Source organism: Gallus gallus, chromosome 5 (genome assembly GCF_016699485.2).
Source record: "Gallus gallus isolate bGalGal1 chromosome 5, bGalGal1.mat.broiler.GRCg7b, whole genome shotgun sequence".
Lineage (NCBI taxonomy): Eukaryota > Metazoa > Chordata > Aves > Galliformes > Phasianidae > Gallus > Gallus gallus.
The window spans coordinates 47,468,049-47,488,474 of NC_052536.1; the positions used below are offsets into that span (position 1 = coordinate 47,468,049).

Consider the following 20,426-nt stretch of genomic DNA (forward strand, 5'->3'; position numbering starts at 1 on the left):
TGCCACCACTTAAGATCTCTTAAAAGGATTTGTGGTATGTTGAGATCAGAAGAGAACATTAGAGTCATGCAACACAGGCTACTGCAAAAGACAGACTGCAGTGTTTCAACACACAAGTTCCTGTGCATTCATTATGCTGGATTGAACAATAATTCCTAATTAAGATCCGCAGTTTACAAAGTTATTCAACCCTGAGCTGATAGTTGCAAGTGAAGAGGATTTGCTCTCACTATTACAAGGTATCCTTCAAGCTGAAATACGATAATACAGTTACCTTCTCAAACACTGCCAAGAGCATTCAAAAAAAAAGAGAAAATTCTTGACAGTATTTGACCTGTCCTGAATTTCTTTTTTCCAAGTATAAACTCCATGAAATATATGAACACTCCTTTCCAGGCTCTCCAAAGCACTGTGTCACAGGAGAATTTCAAGAATTGGAAGAATTCCAGTATGCTAAGGGAAGGATTTGGTCAGTTTAAGCACGCTTCACTAAACTACCAGTAGTGTTTTGAGGCTGTTTTTCTCTTTTTTTTTTTTTATGGGTTGAGTGGTGTTGTTTTCTTTCCTTTGTTTTAAACAGCAGCACATCTAAAAGGCTTTTCTGAAAAGCATAATGGAGTGCTAGACTTACTTCTTCTTTCTTTTAATAACAGTCATGTAACAGAATTAACAGGGTGACTACTTCTCTTCCCACATCATGGCTGACAAATTGCATCCCTCCAGTTTTATTTCTGAAGCAGACCAATATATGAATTTTAAATTTTGCTTAAAGCATACAGTACTCTGCTTGGTCAGTGATTATGGATGGATTCAGCCCAATAGGCAGAGTGTAGCTTATTTAAAGCTCTGGCAGAACTGGTAATCAACCTCTGACTGTCAAAATACAATCCCACTGAAGAATAACAATGAGAAATGCATGAAGACAACCATTTTGATATAGTTCTTAGAGGAAGGTTGATCTAATTAATTCTGTCAGAAGCACAAAAAAGCAGGATGGACCTGGCTTCAGTTAAAACCCAAAAAGCATGTTATTATCCAGCTTGGCCAATGGGGCCCTGTAGAATACAGCAAGAACAGGAGTATGTAGTAGGTCACTGACTCAGGAAGCATTCCAGTATGCCAGACTAGACAGTGGTACATACAATACCATCTCTCATGTCTTATTTTCATACAGTGAACTGTTTATTTCATGTGCTGTATCTACAGCAGAATCCACCCTCATCCCACTCTACAACAATATAAACTACAACACAGACAACTTACAGTTACTTTACCAGTTTGCTTTTTTCTTCTTCTCAATTTCTAATACACAATACACAGAATGAAAAAGGTTGAGTAGCTTTTCTTACTGTCAGTGTTCTAGTTGTCTATCCTTCCTAAGCCTATAGCTAATTTAAATCAGCTTGTGTGGAAATATGAAACAAATGAGTAAAGTCTGTATAGAAATTCAAATTATGTAAGATTCCTCCCTTCCCCTCTTCTCTTTTTTAGGATACACTTAAGCATAAAAAATCGCTTAGAGCCCTGATATACTACTGCACTAGCAGGTTTGGCTCCAGACACTGGCTCCATATCAAACCCAATGTGAAGGAACATAATAAAGATAAAAAATTACTTTATCAATTTAAATATAAGTTTGAATGACTAAAACAACATACCTAACTGCTCTTTTAACACAGGCTACTTTTTTTTTTTCCCTTCCAGAACCTTAATTCTCTTCCCCTTTTCCTTTAATCCCAACTTTGAAGGCATTCATTAAGAGCTGTCTAATGAATACAGGCAAGTCCCTGCAACAGTATCATAAACAGAAGCCCAGCAGAAGGGTACAAGAAGTATGCATGCAGCTAAGACTTACATTACAAAAATATACATTTGTGAATTCAAAGCAATTTTCTTGATATCAGAGATTCTCATACAAGAGAAATTGAAGCTGTAAGATTGCAAAATAGTGGAAGGCAAGAATCAGTACTAAAACACAGGAGAAAAGAAATACAATAGCCAAACTTGCAAATTTGTAGCCTGGCTTTTGGTGCTGTAACTGGAAATCATGGTAAAAATAAATTAAGTATCAAGTGAGAAACAACTTCTTTTACATTTTGTTCATGTAAAGTAAGCTTTTCTTATACCAGCAATAGTTACACATGCTGTTGTCCTAACACTCCGGTCAACTCTCCTACAAACGGACTAGATCATTTGAAATAGAATGGTCATATTTACTACTTAAATAATACCATCTACTGGAAATAAAATTTTAGAATATATAAATTTTGAAGCATACACGACACTGGCGACACAACACTGATAAACCGTCCTCTTACAGCTTTCCACTTCCTCACTTCAACATTAACTAGCCTGTTAATGAAATCAAGACCTTATCCTCCAAACCAGCTCACGTAAGACAAAATGTCAGCAGATCTGACTTTCTATATACGTGTCACCTTTTAAATGTTTAATACGCCCTAAAGTAGTATTTTTGCATTTTGTTTCTTTGATGTAGTAACAGATGTACTGTGTTTGTTGAACTGGGCTTTGTTCTTGTCGTTGCTGTCTCCATAACAAGGTTCTTTGGGTACAGTTAAGAGAGCAGGCAGTATTTCTTAGCTGCCAATTTTTAACCACTTTCCCTAATGGTAGCTATAAGAGGTAACCTCCATCATTGTCTACTTTCATATTCGCAGTACAAATCTATCTAGTATTGTGAATCTTCACCAGACTAATCAGAAACAAAACTCTAAGTCAGAAAAATGGCTGGAAAAAGAAAGGAGGTATCATGTAGCTGAAACTCTTAAAGGTATGTTATACGCACGAGACACAACTGTATGCAATCATTTCTAAATGTTTGTTTAAATGAAGAAAGCTCTACTGGAAAGCCAATATAAGACATTTAAGAAATTGATAAATCTTTCAGCTATAAGTTTTTTTAGGGTCATTCAGGAAGATAATATAACTGTAATAAGATGTGTAATGAAAAGTTATTAAAACTGTTTGCTGGCATTTGAAAGGCTTCATACTTAAGCCTTAAAGCCTTTCAACAGCACTGAAGTAAACCTTACCAGTCCATTGGTATGATTACACATGTCCCATAGAGGTATTAGAGCCAATGTAACTCTGGAACCATCTTCTGTTGGAATCTGATTCTGCCGTGTCATAACAGAGGAAACTGCCCATCTACAAAAATAAAGACCATCAGGTGTTCATGTTCAATACATCAATGTACGGATAGCCTGTAACACAATCTGGAGCAGACATTTACACAAGGAATTTCCAAATTTATTTTTTTTAATTGTATGTTAATAACTACAAGAGGTAACAGCAGAATCATTCAACACCTTTCTAAGTCAGGTTAAGTAAATGAAATTCCAGCTATGTATTCAATTACAGGAATCTTTGGAAAAGCTGAATATCCCAGTATTTCCTAAACATTTCTGAAATGCTATTCTATTACATGTAAGACAAAAATGAATATCTAATGCCTGAAAGAAGAAATGTCCAAGTATCACCATGTTCTGGTCTTAGTATATATATCACTGCTTTTCTTGAAAAAACGAATACCACCAGGAGAAGGTCAAAAGAACTTTAACTCCATTAGTAGCAACAGGATTAGACTTCCAGAAGGTTTGGTTTTTTTCCAGTAGTGCTCCAGATTGCTTACAAAGGTATGGTTAACTCGCGTTTTAATTAATTTAATTTCCGAAATAACAAGATAAATCTGTGGATAGCTTGGATATACAACACACAAACACCATTTGAAACATAACAGCAGGATTTTTCTCTTTTATCTGAAAAATTTTAGTCCACTTCACATGCAAGTTGGCACGTTCCTCTGCTGCCTTGTAAGTGAAGCAGGCATGATTCGGATATGCCAGTTTCGTAGACTTACCCAGAAGCCTCTCAGACCTCACGAATGCCTTTCACTCAAGTTATTTTAAGCACTTAACAGAATTTAGCTCATTATCTTAATTATTCTTATTTTTATTGTAATTATGTCATCCCCATAGCACCTCCGAGTGACATTCACCGTTCATATGTACAACTTAAGTTCTTCAGCTTTCCAGTTCAACATCCATTGTAAATATTAGTTTCTGCTACCATGTACTGGTAAAGCCTCTTACAAAATAAGTTTTTTTCAAAATCCACAAAAACAAAACAAGACAAAACAAACTCCAGCAACGTGAACTGAATTGTTTTCTTAAAAAACAACAAATTACCTTACTAATCTCAGACTGCGTGTGCCAGTTGGCTAAATTTACTACTCATGACTATTCCTTTGAAACTATTAAAATATGCATATTTATTTCAGTTTCCTCATTAAGTATATCAGTATCAAACCCTACGTTTAACATTTCAATAACAACTTTGCTTTCCCATCAGTGAAGCATTACCAGGGCCCCTCAGTTTACACATAGACACGCAAAAAAAAGAATTAAGACAGACAGACCAACCTGTAGTCGTCATAAGTGAAAGAATCCTTTAAGGGTAGTTTGCTGGCATTAGGATGGGTCTGGGAAACACAAGTTTCAGAAAAAGGTGGAAAGAGAAAGAAAACAGAAATCAGTCAGCAGAATTTCATTATTTAGCTGCCTAACAGATCCTAACAAGAGCCAAATGAAGCAGGAGGCGTCCAGCCGCGCTACGGAGGGATCATCATGCTATTATGCTCTCATACATCACTGTCAACTTAATTTGTTGTGCCCAGCAGCCGCCATAAATCTGTTTCTTCATATTTCAGGACTGGAACCCACAGACATCACACAAAAATAAAAAAAAAAATTAAGGTGGACTGAGTATGCAAAGGTAAAACAAAACGCAGCTCTGCAGGGTGGGAGACAGAAATCAGACAATAAGCACACATGAGGTTTCACCAGCTCTCTCCATTTCCTCTTTCCTGGAATGGCAGTAAAGCATTTCACTCATTCAAGGAAAAGAATACTTGTTTTTCATTTCTTCCCCTATACCTGTAGAACTTTTTTTTTTCCAGTAAAAGCTGCACTACACTTCAGAAATCGAACAGATTAAAATATTTACATAGCCTTGGTGACAAAGAGATGAGACCATGCCTATATCAACTGTCCACGCATACTCTGCTTTAAAAGCAAAGTAACCCCCTTTGAGAAAGCAAATTGTAGTCCTCACCAAAAAGCAAAATCTATAGATTTGTAAAAGGCTTTAAGCAGCCCTAATGCCTGTTACTTTCCTAATGAATTGCCTTGTTTCAACTTTCAAATAACACAGGTAGTTTTCAGCCCACACTCGCACACTTCAGAACCTCATCCCAGTTCACAAATGGAAAGCCATAATAACATAAATTCTAATCCTCGGTTTCAATTAGGTCTCAGAGACAAATTGAAGCAAGTGATCAAGCGTTATTTCCAAAGGTACAGATGAATGCTGCCCAGCTCTGCTCCCGTGACGCTGTGAGGCAGGAGCTCCATGCAGCGCCTTACTCCTGATGCATTAGCATCACAAGTGCGCGGCAATTCATCATCGCTCTCCGTAATGTACTTGCTGGCACCGTGTGCAGGACAGTAGGGGATGAGGTAAAAGTGGCTCAAACCGTAAATCAATTAGAAAACAAAAGCTTGCGCTCAGCGCGCAATTTTAGGCAAATTATATATTACAAAAGACTGCCAATTGGGTGTTCGGTCCCAGGTGCCCCTCTCCTCAGCGCCTCGGTTAACCCTTTGGGTGAGTTAGCGCTAGCCGCCGCCGTCCTTCCCCTCGCCTTTTGGTTTCGCTTTAAAGCGCATTTCCGCCAGTTTTCCATCACACCGGTGACCCGGGCACGGCACGGCACACCTCGGCTTTCCCCGCAGCGGGGCTTTACGGAACTATCGCCTCTCACGGAGCCGCTCCGTGCAAACACAAGGGACACCCCGGGCAGCGCGCTTCGGGAGACGCCTGGCCTGCGTTTGCTCTTACAAAGAAGCAAAACGCCGTCTCCCGCGTTATTCCTTCGCGACAATTTCATGTCGGTGTTTTATTGCTAGCATTAACGATCGGTTCTACAGCGACAGGACGCGACGCCCTAAGCGGGGAAAGCGCGCAGGCAGGAGCCGGCCCGGCCGTGCCCCGCGCCTCACGGCGCCTCAGCGGAGGGCCGCCCCTGCCACCTGCCGGCCCAAGGCGGAACGGCGCCTCGTCCGGCTGGGCACGGAGCGGGTCGGGGGAGATGAATGACGAAGAAAACCCCCAGTGCTACTCCGGGGTCACTTTCGTGTCCAGTGTTCGGCAGAAACGGTCCGAATGTACTGAACCGACTTGAATTCCGGATTCCGCTACGTGCTCCGCGGCCCTCCCCGTTCGTAACTGCCTCCAACTCTGCACTGAGACAGTCAAGACATCATTCATATAAACAAAAACACTAGTAAATTACAGTAAGGTATAAAATCAATAGCCTTCTAATAACAGACGAGGCAGAATACAAACCCTGGTGTACACAATTACCATATTTATAACATTCCGTGACACGAGAAACTAGCAGCTATTTAAAAGTTAAGATGCTCCAATGTCAGCACATTTGATCACGTTAGCTTTCTGACCTGGACTATGCTAGTAAGTACTTTAAAAACCCTACAGATTATAAGAATCTGAAGACACACAAAAAAGAACAATATTCTGATTAAAAATTGATTTAGTATGCAGCTTCTCTTTATGGTCCCTTGGTAAAAATGAAATCTCCCTAACAAACACTTAATAAAACCTGTCAATATATCTAGAAAGAAAAATGACACAAATGCATTAAGTATTAAATACCCTTGAAAAAAAGTCACATATTCCATGAATTTTTGATGCACTATCTTGACATTAATGTAAAACCTTGATATTTATAATTGACAGATATTTAATAAAGTATAGAAGATGTCTGCTGCATGGCATGCAAATTGCTTAGACTGATCAAAAAGATACAGACGTATTTAAACTAAACAAACACTTGATACTTAAAAAAACCAGATCTAGCTGTTATGGGTTTATACACCTAGGTCTCTATAGATTAGCTATGAAGCATGACATACCCACCGCATGAATCCTGATTTTAACTTCCCAAGTCTGCTATGAAGTATTTTCATAAAGTTGGGAGGGGAAAAGCTTTAAATAAAAAATGGAAACATGAAATGTGAACGTATTCATTTAGATGCAGGTCCTGACATTCTGCCGAAAGAGTTATTATAAAGAACAAATACCATCTATTTAGTTACCCTCTCTGTGAAAATATTGTCAGAGCTGGCAATCAGGGTGATGACCACTGCAAAAACAAATAGCGGCATGTTGAATTTCATTTTCCTCCTGATGCTGCTATTCCTTAACATTAAAAAATGTTTCTTCCCCTTCAGCGTTCCAAGGCTTCTTTGAGACATTTGGAGGATATCTCAAAATAACCAAAAATATTAAAAAGTAACAGTGATCGCTGCCAGATTGTCTGCAGCCACTGTGGAAAGAGACAGACTGTTATTCTAGTCACCTAAAACACTATCAGACTAGAAGCCAGTTACACAGTATGGCAACCGGATAAAGGGGGGGAAAAATCCTCAACAAGAAGAAAAAAAGGCTTCTAAATATTTTTCTCTCTGGAAAGCAGTGATATCCAAGGGTTCACATCTCATGTTCAGCGTTGCACGAGAAAGCTCAACTCCTGATGCCCCCAGAGGGGCCTTCACACTAATAATTTCCTCATCATGTTTTTGGACGGGCTTTTGAAGATTAATGATTCTCAAATCTCAACCTAGACGTTAGATGACTCCTCCACTTTTGAGGGGGCTTATTTTTATTTGGACAGGATGAAGGATTAGATGTAGAAAGGGTGGGTGCCTTTCCAGCTGAGAAGCCATCACAACCTCACTCCTGCTATCCAGCCTACACAAGCATTAACCTCCTGTACAAGAATGGGCAGACTATTAGAGACTACACCCCTTACCCCATTCAATCATGAAATGCCAAAGCTCATTTATCACAGCTCCCAATCTCAACAAAGGCACTGCCATTAAAAGAAGTTTAATATCTGCTTGTTTACCAAGTGATGCAGCGTACAAGTCCTATTACTGTAACATGCAATAAAGCTTCTGGGTAAAGTCAGAGCTAGAGTAAGTTTGCAAAGTGTTAAATTTGCATTTATATGTATGCTACCACGTTTTGTGAAAAGAATTGATGCATGGGCAAAGCCATGTTGGCCAGCATATTTCTTTGTACAATTAGTCCTTCTATCTCATAAAGAAGAAAAAACTAATTGAATCACTGGATATAATCAAAGTGAGTGGGTTATTTTTTTTGGGGGGGGGGGGGGGGGGGGGGATTTTTTTGGAAGACACCACCTCTAAGTTGAGATAAACTGCCCATCTGAATAATCTACTACTCCACTGTAATACCTAACTAGAAAACAGTCCTTGTTTATATCACATTTCTGCATTTTAACTCAACACTGTACACATCCTTCAAGTAGTGACAGACCCATGCATAAGCTTCATGTGTTTATTATAGATACAGAAGTGGATGGATTTCTGTGAAGAATAATTCAAGTACTCACAAGTCCAAGGAAAAGTAACGGACAATCTCTGTATCAATATTACTAAATCAGATTTCAATATTCTCAAAAACCTCTTGTGTACTGCTAAAGTAGAAACAGCTCCATTTCTATCTTGGGAAAGCATCATACCAAGTGCTGAGATTATATTGAGGCCATCACTCCCCACCCCTGCAACCCCAAGCCAAAACACTAAGAGTACTTGAAACCAAGTTAAAGCCAAAAACAGTTTAAGCTTCCACCCTATTAACGTTCATTCTTTTGAGCAAAAAGCCCAAGGGTTTGTTCCTTTTGACCAAACAATTTATTTCCTCCCCTTCTTTGCAAATTCTCCCCTTTCCAGTGTACTCATTAGCATGGGGAGATTATGTTATGAGCCTTGTTGGATGCTACTTGATGGTTTCGGGCCAATGTGTAGGTGTATGAAAACACAAACACACACCACACACACACTTGCAGGGCCAGAAGCAGGAAGATCTGTCAGCATTTGCTGGTTACTGTCCCTTTCCTAGTTCTGGAAATCCTTTGAAGCAGCAGCCTTGAAGAGAAACTCCTCTCTGTGGAGCAGCTGAGGCTTTAACTGCCCTAAAGCTAAGTAAAATAAAGAATTCAGAATGGAGGATCATAGTGATCTACAGGGAAACAAGAATTTTTTTTTTCCATTGGACGTATGCTGCCTAACCTAACACGGGAAAGCCAGTCCACCATACAGGATAAGAGAAAAAGCCAAAGATTATTTTACTTTGTAATAACGTTTTATAACTACAGAGGCATGCTTTGGAATTTTCAAACAGCCTGATTCATTAAGCATTAGGAATGAGATCTACAAATGTACACCGTCACATGATTTTTCTTATGGAAGAAAGACAATCCTACTCCACAAAATCTAATCTTAAAATTAAAGACGTATCGCAGGACTGAAACTCATTAAATCTAAGTAACAGTCTTGCTTATTCTTTATGTCAGCAATTTTTATTTACTTTCTGCCAATATACACACAAGAAAGCACTGTTCCACACTATTATGAGATTCATGTAGCGGAAGCAGACTAGAATGACTCCTCCTGGTGCAACAGAATCTAACTGCACCATCTATTTTTTTTGTACCTTCTACCTGAAAAAAATGTGTTTAGTTGATGAGAAAGCAGTGGCATAACAGACAGCTCAACCATGACATCAGCTACTAACTCTAAGGCCTGAAGGACCTTAGAGTTTGACACTCTGTTTGACAGCAGACACAGTAAGCATCTTCAAACGACTGCAAACCAGTATCCTGCCTACAAACATGCACCTACTTTTCTGAATGGAGTCAAGACAGTGACTGACTTTTTAACATCCACTTCACGAAATACAGGATATTTCTTAGTCTTTTCCCATGACACAAAATAGTGACCAAGTTGCCTCTACCTTTTCCTGTCCCCTCACAGAGCTAAATGCTGACCCCCAGGGGCTGAAGGAATGAAGAGGAGAGCAAACAGGCTGAGAATGGGCTTGTTTTGCAATGAGGCAGCCCCCCAGTCACCCCTCAGACACACTAAGTCTATACCTACTTTGGTAAATGGCCTCATGAAACATGTGTTGTGTTCATGCCGAGCCTGAGATTGATAGATTCTGACTGTAGTTCTTCATGCAGTTACAGTAAGACAGCTACAGACCTTTGTGAGGAAACTTTATTATGTCTGCATATGGGGACTTATTTACTCTTTAGAGTCCACCTGAAGTTCAAAGTTTACCTTGTTCATTTTATCTAGTGCAAGACAATGATGCTTCATGCTCAAATTCATCACAAACCTCCATTACTGATTCACTGAATCACAAACCGCAGATAAGATGCTTTGATGGAAAGCCTGAAGTGAACTGCTTCAGGAAGTCAGGGACAATACTTCCTAAACACCGCCACTCCTCTTCCAAAAGAGTTTCCTAACAAGCATTAATATTACACAGTATGGACAGTGCTCTGGTACCTGTGAATCAGCTGCTGTGGAAGCTCAGACCATGATAACTAAGTTACTGTACTGCACAAGGGACACTGCATATTGGACAGGCTAAGTCCTGAAGCCAGTTGTACTGGGACTATAGCACACACACAGAACTAAAACCTTATCACTTCCTCTTCAACTTACATTCAAGTGATAGTACAAGAAAATAAACTTTGGTTTACTTAGCAACATATCAATCTCCTACTGTGTGGAGTATTAGCACTGAGTCTGACTGAAGAGGATAATCCACTTTGTAATTTAGTTAAATTACTAATTTTAACAAAGATAAGTCCCCTGTATAATTTTGCAGTGCTTAAAGAATACATCCTTTGAGTATTCCATTCTAAGAAACATCAGCTTGTTATCATATTTTAAATTTATGGAACATTTGTAACTGCTGTTATATCAGGAAAAATATTAAATCTGCACATTAAGTACAAACTTTATATGAGAAAGTATACTTGCAAGTGCATGATGATCTTTCAGCGTCTACTGAGGCACTCACTTCCACAAAAGACACAGACAGCATCTCTGGGGATAAACTCAACTGCCCCAGAAAGTGCAACTTGGTTAAAAAATAGGAATAAAAGCAAATAATGGAAAAGCAAACAGACAAACAAAAAAGGCTCTACATGCTATTGGCTGTAAAAACAGATGCTTATCTGCATTCTCAACCAGGAGGATGGTTGAGAACCCTACCTTCAAAAAATAAAAAAAGCCTTTAAAGACCACAAGACTAACAAGAAAATGTATTATTCCTCCCAAATGTGGCTTAAACTGTGCAGAAACATATTTTGCTTAGTGCTGGCATATAAACTTTGAAGTACATCTCTGTTTCTCTAGAGGAAAGAGGGCATTTAGGCTAGTAAATGATATAGATCATAAATGAATGCAAACCATTCAGAATATAAAATAAATTAAAACCTACTGATTTGATCTTAACCACAAACGTCCAAAGCAAGATGAGATCCTCATCCAAATCGAAAGATATTTTATCCTGTCTTGTCCCCATCCAATTTTAAAACATTCTGGCTGTTAAGAAATAACAGACACCACGTAGGATGTGCCTGCATTTTGATCTAGGCCAGCACGGTCCAACTGGCACCCATCAGCTGAATCTGGACCACAGGATGCCTCCATATGGCCTGCCACCTTTTCCTTGGAGGAGCTAAGGAACAGCTGTTTGAGGAGCAAATGCTGCCCAAACAGCCCAACACCTCCTCCTGTGTCCGGCTGGCTCAAAGCCCAAAGCTGTCGCCATGCTCCAGTGGGAGGCAAGGAGGGAACGGAGGAAGAAGGAAGGAGCCCTCCTACCCCTGCAAGGTCTTGAGCTCTTCATCTGGCCAAGACAAATTTAGACAGACATAAGCCAGCAAAGCCTGCAGCTGCTTCTCTCATAGAGAGGGGAGGCCTCAGGAATGGTCCAACAAAGCCCTAGGATGTGCTGTTATTGTCACCATAGCCAGGGGTGGCATATACCAGAAGTTACATAAATAAAAAATACATATATCAGGAAATTGGCCCAGGTTTGCAAAGTCTAAACCACCTTACAGTAAATGCACTGAATGGTACAGTACAAGCAAACAATCGATCTTCAGTTTGCTGCCAGCAAAACAGATTAATACAATATTTTGGCCCTTACAGAGAGCAAAAACACAGAAAAGCATAAATATATTCCATCATTAACTGACTATTGATTTATTATTGATCAAGCAGAACGACTCAGCCACTGAAATTTGGACAAAGCAAATATAAATAGCAACACTATCATACCTCTGTAACTGCCCACACAATGAAATTTTAAATCTCTCCTAAGGCTGACATTTATAGCAGATAAGTAAATAAAGAGGAAAGATACAGAATTTACAACAGTGCCATTTTTTTTTCCCAGTGACATTGACATTACTTCTGAAAAAAAGCTGTTTGATTGACATGTCAATGAGTATATGTTCAATGGGAGAAAAAAACAGAATTCTGAGGACCTGGCTGCTATGTGATCAAAACTATATTCTGCTTCCAAATACATTTACTTTTGGCTGCGAATTAAACTGTAGAAGCATTAAAATACTCTGTATCTAATGCATCAGTATTAAACCAAAAAACCCAACTTCCAAACATTTGCTTGAAAAGAGGATTTTAAAAGTTAGTATGTTTGTCTGCATTTAACTCAAACATTATTTAACATGTGAAAGTTAAATGGCTGTATCTTAAAGCTAAGTACAGAGAGAGACCAAACATTCTGCTTGGCACTGACCTGGAAAATCATACACTTTATTAGAATAGTATAGATTAGAAACAGTATGGAAAAATAAAGCAAGACTGGCTTTATCCAGTCAGCTTAATTCTGAAATTCTTACTTATTGATTGACAATCATTCTTTATTCACCGACTTTTATGCTACCCTTATGCAAGAATAAGTTATAAAAAGGAGATCCTGTCATTGGCATTTCTTAGTAAGTTCACTTCTGCTGGCCAGAAAAACCTTCTGCCAGGATGCACTGTACTCATTAAAGGCACCTCAGTTTACTGGCAAGAAGGAAAACTTGCTTCCTAACTAAGTTAACATTTCTTTTAAGCAAGACAGTTTAACTAGTTAAGAAGAATGCATACGTAGTTAAAACGTGACTGAATTAATTTAATCCACTACTAGAACCCTTTGCCTCTATCAGATTATAAAAGGTAGCTAACTGCAAGCACCTGGACCTTGACATTACTTCTAAATGTAGAGTTAAAATACATGCCATTACAAGTTCTTTACAAACAAATGCTGAATTTCTTTATGTTATCATATATTTTAAAGGCTTTGCTACAAATTACTTAAAGTGTCCTCTTACAGCTTAAGTACAACAGGTTATGGTTTGAACAGGTATTTCCAGCATTCTTCCATTCACTCAAATGGCCAGATTAGCCAAATGAGGAATGGCCCAAGCTTCAGACTCAGAATGGCGGAGATGAACACTCTGGGTTCATCTGGTGCAACCTCCCTATTTAAGCAGAGATACCCAGAGCAGGTCGCCCAGGACCATGTCCAGACAGCATTTGATTTTCTCCAAGGTTGGAGATCCCAGTCTCTCTGGGCAACCTCAAAAAAGCAACCATCAGTCATCCTCACAGTAAAAAAAGTATTTCCTGCTGTTCAAACCAAGCTTCCTGTGTGCCAAGTGGATCACCTCCCTCAGACTGCTGCCAACACTTCTCCTAATGCAGCCCAGGACACCACTGGCCCTCCGTAGCAAAGACAAATTACTGGCTCATGTTCAACTTGGCCCCCAGCACATTCACAGATTGCTCATGAAGTTCCTGTCAGCCTATTTCTCCAGTCTGTTAAATTCCTCCTGAATGGCAGTGCAACCCTCTGGTGTTTCAGTCACTTCGCCCATTTTGTGTCATCAGCAGATTTGCTGAGGGCACTCTTTGCCCCATCACCTGGCCACTGGCCAGTCACTAGTGGCATTCCCCTATGCTCAACTCTGGAGCTGGTTCTGTTCAAGATTTTTATCAATGAGCTTAATGCAGTTGAACACATCCTTAGTGCATTTGCTGATGACACTAAACTAGGAGGTGCTGCTGAGTCCCCAGAGGGATCAGAGACCTCACAAAGGAATTCAGATCGTCTGGAACATTGGGCAATTATCAACATGAAATTCAACACAGGTGCTGGGTTCTGCACCTGGAACAGAGTAACAGTGTACACATGTGAAAGGAGGGCTCAGGAAGAGAGGGTCCTGGGGGTGCTGGTTACAGCAGGCTCAGCATGAGATAGCAGCACACCCTGGAAGCAAAGGATGAAAGCTGCATTTTAGGATTCATTAAATGCAGCACAGCCAGCTGCTCAAAAAGAGGTAATTCCCTCCATAGTTACTGCTGGTACAGCCTCACTTTGAATATCATGCATGCAGAGGAGGACAACAAAGCTGATAAAAGGGCCACGTCCAACAAGGAGAGACTGAGAACAAACTTGTTTTGTGTTGGAGAGAAGGAGGCTGAGATGCTCACTGCTCCTCTCCCTCATGAGGGGAAGCAGAGAAGGAGATGCCAGACTCATCTCCCTAGTCACTGATGACAAGACATGTAGTAAAAGCACAAAACTGCATCAAGGGAGATTCAGACTGGATATTAGGAAAAATTTAATTGTGAGTGTGGTCAAACACTGAAACAGTCTCCCTAAAGAGGTGGTTGATGCTCTATGACTGCGCTCAAGAGATATCTGGATAACACTCTTAATAACATGCTTTAACTTCTAGGTAGTCTCAAAGCAGTGAGGTGGTTAGACATGATGATCTTTGTAGGTTCCTTCCAACTGAACTGTTTTTTTCCCTGTCATTTATTAATGAAGATGTTGCACAGCATTGAACCAGTACTGACCCCTGGGGTATGCTAGCCTCCATCTGGACTTTGTTAGACTCATTACAACCATACAGGAGCTCAGCCAGTTCTCACTCCACCACCCAGTCCTCTCATCCAGCCCATATTCCAACAGGTTCTTTTTCCATGAAGGTCTAGTAGGAGACAGCATCAAAACCCTTACTGAACTCCAGACAAACAGTATCCACTACCGTCCCATTGCTTAGCAAGCCAGTCATTTCAGCATAGAAGGTTAATGGGTTAGTCAAGCCTTATTTTCCATTTGTGAATTTATGCTATTTGCCTCAAAATTATTTCCAGGATTAGTTCTTCCACTATGGTCTGTTCCCAAGGTCCTCCTTCCTGCCCTTCTGGAATATAGAAATGGTACTTGCTTTCCTCCAGTCCTCTGGTTTCTCTCCCAGTCACCATAGCCACGCAAAATTTATCAACAGCAGCAATGGATGTGCCAGTTAGCTTAAGATTTCCCAGACTGATCCTCTTCCACCACTGGTACATCACTTTTTCCCCCACACCATCTTCAAGACCTAGGATTCCTGAAGGCTATTAATTCTTTGCCTCTACCTTTAATTTCCTTTTGTAAGATCACTCACCTAGCTGACCAAAGGAAGCCTGCTGGCATAATTATTTCAGATTTTAGCAAAGCTTTCAATATTGTTTCTCACAAGTATTCTTGTGGACAAAATATCCATCGAACAGCTAGGCAAAAACAGTGCAGTGGATGAACAAGTGGCGGACAGGTCAGACTCAAAGGGCTGTAAGTAAATAGGGTTATACTTTGCTGGCAGCTAGTCACTACTGGGGCTCAAGAGGCTTTATTTTAGGGCCAGTCCTCTTTGCTTTCACCAATGACTTGGATACAGGACTTGAAGATACACTAAGTAAGTTTGCAGCCAACACTGAACTGGGAGGAGCTGTTAATTCATTTGAGGCTTTGTACAGAGCCCTTGTCAAATTAGAGGGCTGGGCAATCACCAATCACGTGGAGTTCAACAGGAACAACCTCTGCTACATTTGCAACGTCCAGAATGAATAAACAGTATTGTGGTACTTCCATCTGCTCTAGGTGCATTCCATGTCTTGTTTTGATTTATAAAAGTTTCTCTTTAGTAGACTACAGTCATCCAGGTGCAGCTGTGAGAAAAAGTGAAACAGGAAAACCACTGCATACTATTTTTTAAAAAGGCTCAAAGCATTTATTTTCTTTACAAATATAATCTTACTGTGAATATCTGTAAACTATATGGCTCCCTCTTGTGCTTATTATACCACATTTCAACCTACAATATATATTTTTTTAAATATGAAGCCATAAATATTTGGACTTTATTCACCCTTCACTATGCATGCGGTGCCCATAAATGTTAATAGAAGTCACACACATACCTTCCCAGGGAAAAGAGAACCCTGCTCTGATGAATCTGCTCTGATGAAAGTACTCCTTCGACCATTTGCTGTATTTTGATAGCAATGCAAAGGCTAAATACACCTCTAAGGCACATCTGCAAGAACTTTCAACTATTTTTTAGTTATCACGTTACATACGTTTAGAAAGGTGTCAGTGTGGTTTATAGACCCTGGCTAACATGCTCAAAGGTTTATTTTTGTCTACTCAACATCACACCTGTTTCTGCTTATCAAACCAGACCGCAGTTTGGCTTGCAACAGCTGTGAAATGCATAAATCTGCCCATTCTTCACATGTATCTGGACTAATCACTTTGAGAAAGAGTTAGAACTACAGTGCTCTGAGAAATCCACCATTACAGACAAGCTAGTGAAATAAAACAGACCAGCCCTTGTCAAGTTGTTTAAATTGGCACATGTATCAGAAACAGAATTATTTTAATAACAGTCTAGCGAACCTATATGGAAAGACAATGAAGCACTTAAATGGTTTAACCCTTTTCTTCCCCTCGTCATTAGAGATATTTTGCAGACTAAAAATGCTGTAGAGCATTTTAAAAATTCTGAATTCACAAATGAATCCCTTTTTTAGTGTCTCCAGATATTAAAAAAAACAAACCTCTTACTTTAAGATTCTACTTGCTCTATTTCCTGTGGTAAAACAAACCATCAAGAAAGCAAATCTAAGATTTCTGTGGTGCAAAATGGGTATTTAAAATGTTTTAAAAAACAGTAAGACTGCACACCTGAAGGAGAATCCAAATCCTGGTCACAGGCTTTCCTGATAACACTTATTTGAATGTAGCAGTACTGAATGAAATGGTACACAAAAGTCTCACGTTCACTTTCATAAAGCCCGCAGAGTGCTCTGCCCCTCCTAAGAACACAGTTCTGCTTTGTCTTCTTTTCACTTTCATGATGAATTTTTTTCACCACTTTTTCCCTTTTCCATATGTTCTTGAATTTCCAAACAACACATTACCCTTTGTGCTAATATTTTTGAGTCAGATTTGTTTATAAAATAAGAGTGCATGCAAGATGATACAAAAATACATTTTGTTTTTCCTGAATAATGAAAGCGATGCTTTGTTTTAGGGGAAAAAAAGGAGGCATTTTGTGCAATGTTTTCTTCACTATTTCAAACATTATAAGCTTTTATTTTTGAGAGCAGAAACAGTGATCAAGTAGTATTAAAACTTTCCCAAGACTTTTCATTAAAAGCATTGATTAGTACTTAGCACATTCACTTGGCAGTCCTGGATAGATCTATCCATCTTTCTAACGTGACATTTTTACTGAATACTAGTAAGGAAGTAGAACACAGTTGAAACTGTGGTTACCTAGCACAGCACCAAATGATCAGAATGTACCTCATGTTTACTCAGTAAATATTACTACTCAGTTTCTAAAGAACAAGTAAATAAAGGACACGATTCCTATTTGATCCATGTTCATGCTCATGTTGAGTTTAAAACAGTAGGTATATTATGCAAAAAGTATCTGTCAGGAGGTTAAGAAGTATTTGGTACAGATTATTTTTTTTTAATCACAAATGATCAGAACCTGTGTGTTTAATATTTCATGTGAAAGACAATGGTACCATACTATTCTTTTTTCTTTGGTATAGAAATAAAAAGCCTGAAGAGAAGAACATGATGTATTTAAAAGCCATTTCCACAAAGGTATCCATTGCAGCAGATGAAGCTGAACTATACTGGTCTCAAAAGTATCAGAATAGAACAGTCTCAGTTGGAAGGGACCCTACGAGGATCAACTGTCAAACTATCTTGGGGCTGACCCAAATTTAAAACATATCATTAAGAACACATTATCCAAATGCCTCGAACACAAACAGGCAGAGAGCATCAATCACCTCTCTAGAAAGCATATTCCAGTGTCTAACTAACCTCCTGGTAAAGTTTTCCCTGATGCCCAGTCTGAACCTTACTGCTTTCAGCCATTCCAGTGTGTCCTGTCAATCAATACAAAGGAGAAGAGATCAGCACTTCCCTCTGCCCTTCTCCTCAGGAGGTTAAGAGAAAGCAGTGAGGTCCCTTTTTCTCAACTTAACCGACCCAGTGTGTTCAGCTGCTCCTCACAGGATGCTTTCCAGCTCTTTAACCAGGTTTGTTGCCATCAGTATCAGCTTTGATGCATTCAAGTATCCTAACATCCTTATTGAGTTGTGGAGCGCAGAACTGCATGCAATATTCCAGAAGAAGCTGCACCAATGCTAAATACAGTGCGAGAATCACTTCTGACCAGCTCGTTATGCTATGTTTAATGTACTCCAGAATACAGTTTTCACTCTTGGTTGTCAAGCCACAAGGGCACACTGCTGAGAAACTGTGAGGTACCATACCAGTTTCGATGTAATTGATAATATAAGAAGTGCAAGAGTACAGAGTGTTAAGAGCTTGTTACCACATACAGAAAATCATCATCAGGTTTCCAAAGCCAGTCTGCTTCTGAAGTCATCCTACTTACATTATTTTCTTTGCTTAAACTGTAGCTTACCCTAACAATCAACGGCATGGTCTTTGATACAAAATAGGAATTATTTAGTGAGACACTGCTTTGATAACATTAGCTTAAATGTTATACAAGCTATCTTTGATTAGCTTTAAGAAATAGTAAGAGAAATGGAATAAATTTGCCATCCTTGAACAGATATTGTGTGTCATACAACTTTCATGGGCAAAAAATGTTTTGTCAAACATTCAAGCTCTTTTTCCACATAATATGTCGCATGCAATTACGTCACTGTATTCTACAAACATTTTTCAGTTGTTTGTATCACCTCAGTATCAGTTAATATACATTCATCAATCACTGAGAAGAGGTTCAGAAGTACTGGACACATGGCAGTCCCAATCTGGAGTGTAATTCTAGATCTCATTTCTCTGCAGAACTGTATTTTTCTTACAGTTGTGATCATATAAGCTCTCACATTGACTAATGCTGCTGTGTTAGGAAATTGATAGAACTAACCACAGATTATCTATCTGATTAAGTACTGCAAGACCATGAAGAGCAGTTAGAAGAATCCAGTAATGTTACATTATGATAACAACTCTTTAAAGACAGTAGAACTATTTGGGGCTAAAAAGATATTCTAAAGAAATAAAATGCAGTAGTTCTGCTCGCTCAAGCAATATAGTTTGAGAAAAAAATGATAAGCTGGAAAGTCAAATGTGAGCTGGCAGACTGGAATAGCACAAAGCAAGAAAGGAGAGTTGGATCCTTTCCTGCGACACCTGAAAGGTCTTCCTTCCTGATGCTAAAGCACTACTCCTGGCATCAAAATGAAGAGGATCTTAGTTGGCATTCAACCAGTATTTCAATGAGTATGTTTCAAGAAGTATTCCTTAATTCCTCAAAATAGTTGGTAACTTGAGACTATTGGAAACACTGAATTCTTCAAACACAAAACAGCTAAGCAAAATAACGTAACTTTTAGTAATATAAACAGACAATAATAAAGATTTGGAACTCTAATAATGTTACAGAGGAACAGAATTGTACTATCTCTTCTGACCTCTCCTATGGCCAAAAAGCCATCTCTCTAGACTGCACATCTGTGGAAATTCAGTACATCATTATTTATGCCTTTTACACATACACAAGCAGCTTTGGATGGGTGGGCATGGAATCTGACCCTGACATCACTATTCACCTGCAACATTATATCAAGACAGTCAGAGTAACAGTTCTATCTTAAAAGCTCAATTTAAATCATTACTTCAGAAGATGATGAATAGTTCAGAATCTCACAGGCTCTCCACACACAAATTGTTACCAGATGCGTTTACGTATTTAAAACCAATCAAAATAATTACGTTAAATAGAAGGGAAAACTACAGGTAAACCACAGCCATTGGAAAGGCTACATATGCAATATTGTCTTCCATCAATTAAAAAATATGTTCTTGCTTTGATTACTGTAAACTACATTTTTCAATGAATCAAAGGAACAAGTTGTATGAGAACTCTGGAAGTCACTGAGCCCAGCTACTCACAAGGAAACTTCTGGAATCTGGCTACCAGAAAGAAAAATTGAAAGCAATGACTGGACCACGCCTTATCTCCTCAGATCGAACAAGTTTAGTTTCCTGTGTCTCTTCTTGCACAGAAGAGCTAAAACAAGCGAGGTCTTATCCCT

General features: G+C 39.2%; 1 protein-coding gene across 15 annotated transcripts in view; it reads right to left on the reverse strand.

Annotated features, from left to right (window-relative positions):
- The window catches only part of SETD3 (SET domain containing 3, actin histidine methyltransferase), a 55,155-nt gene that overhangs the window by 11,258 nt on the left and 23,471 nt on the right, over positions 1–20,426 (reverse strand). For all 15 annotated transcript variants that reach the window (NM_001006486.2, XM_040701061.2, XM_046941812.1 and 12 more), the window contains 2 exons: positions 4,443–4,501; positions 3,054–3,168 (listed from right to left, as the gene is read on the reverse strand). In NM_001006486.2, the coding sequence (NP_001006486.1) occupies positions 3,054–3,168; positions 4,443–4,501 (174 nt within the window). The remainder of the gene's footprint in view (positions 1–3,053; positions 3,169–4,442; positions 4,502–20,426) is intronic.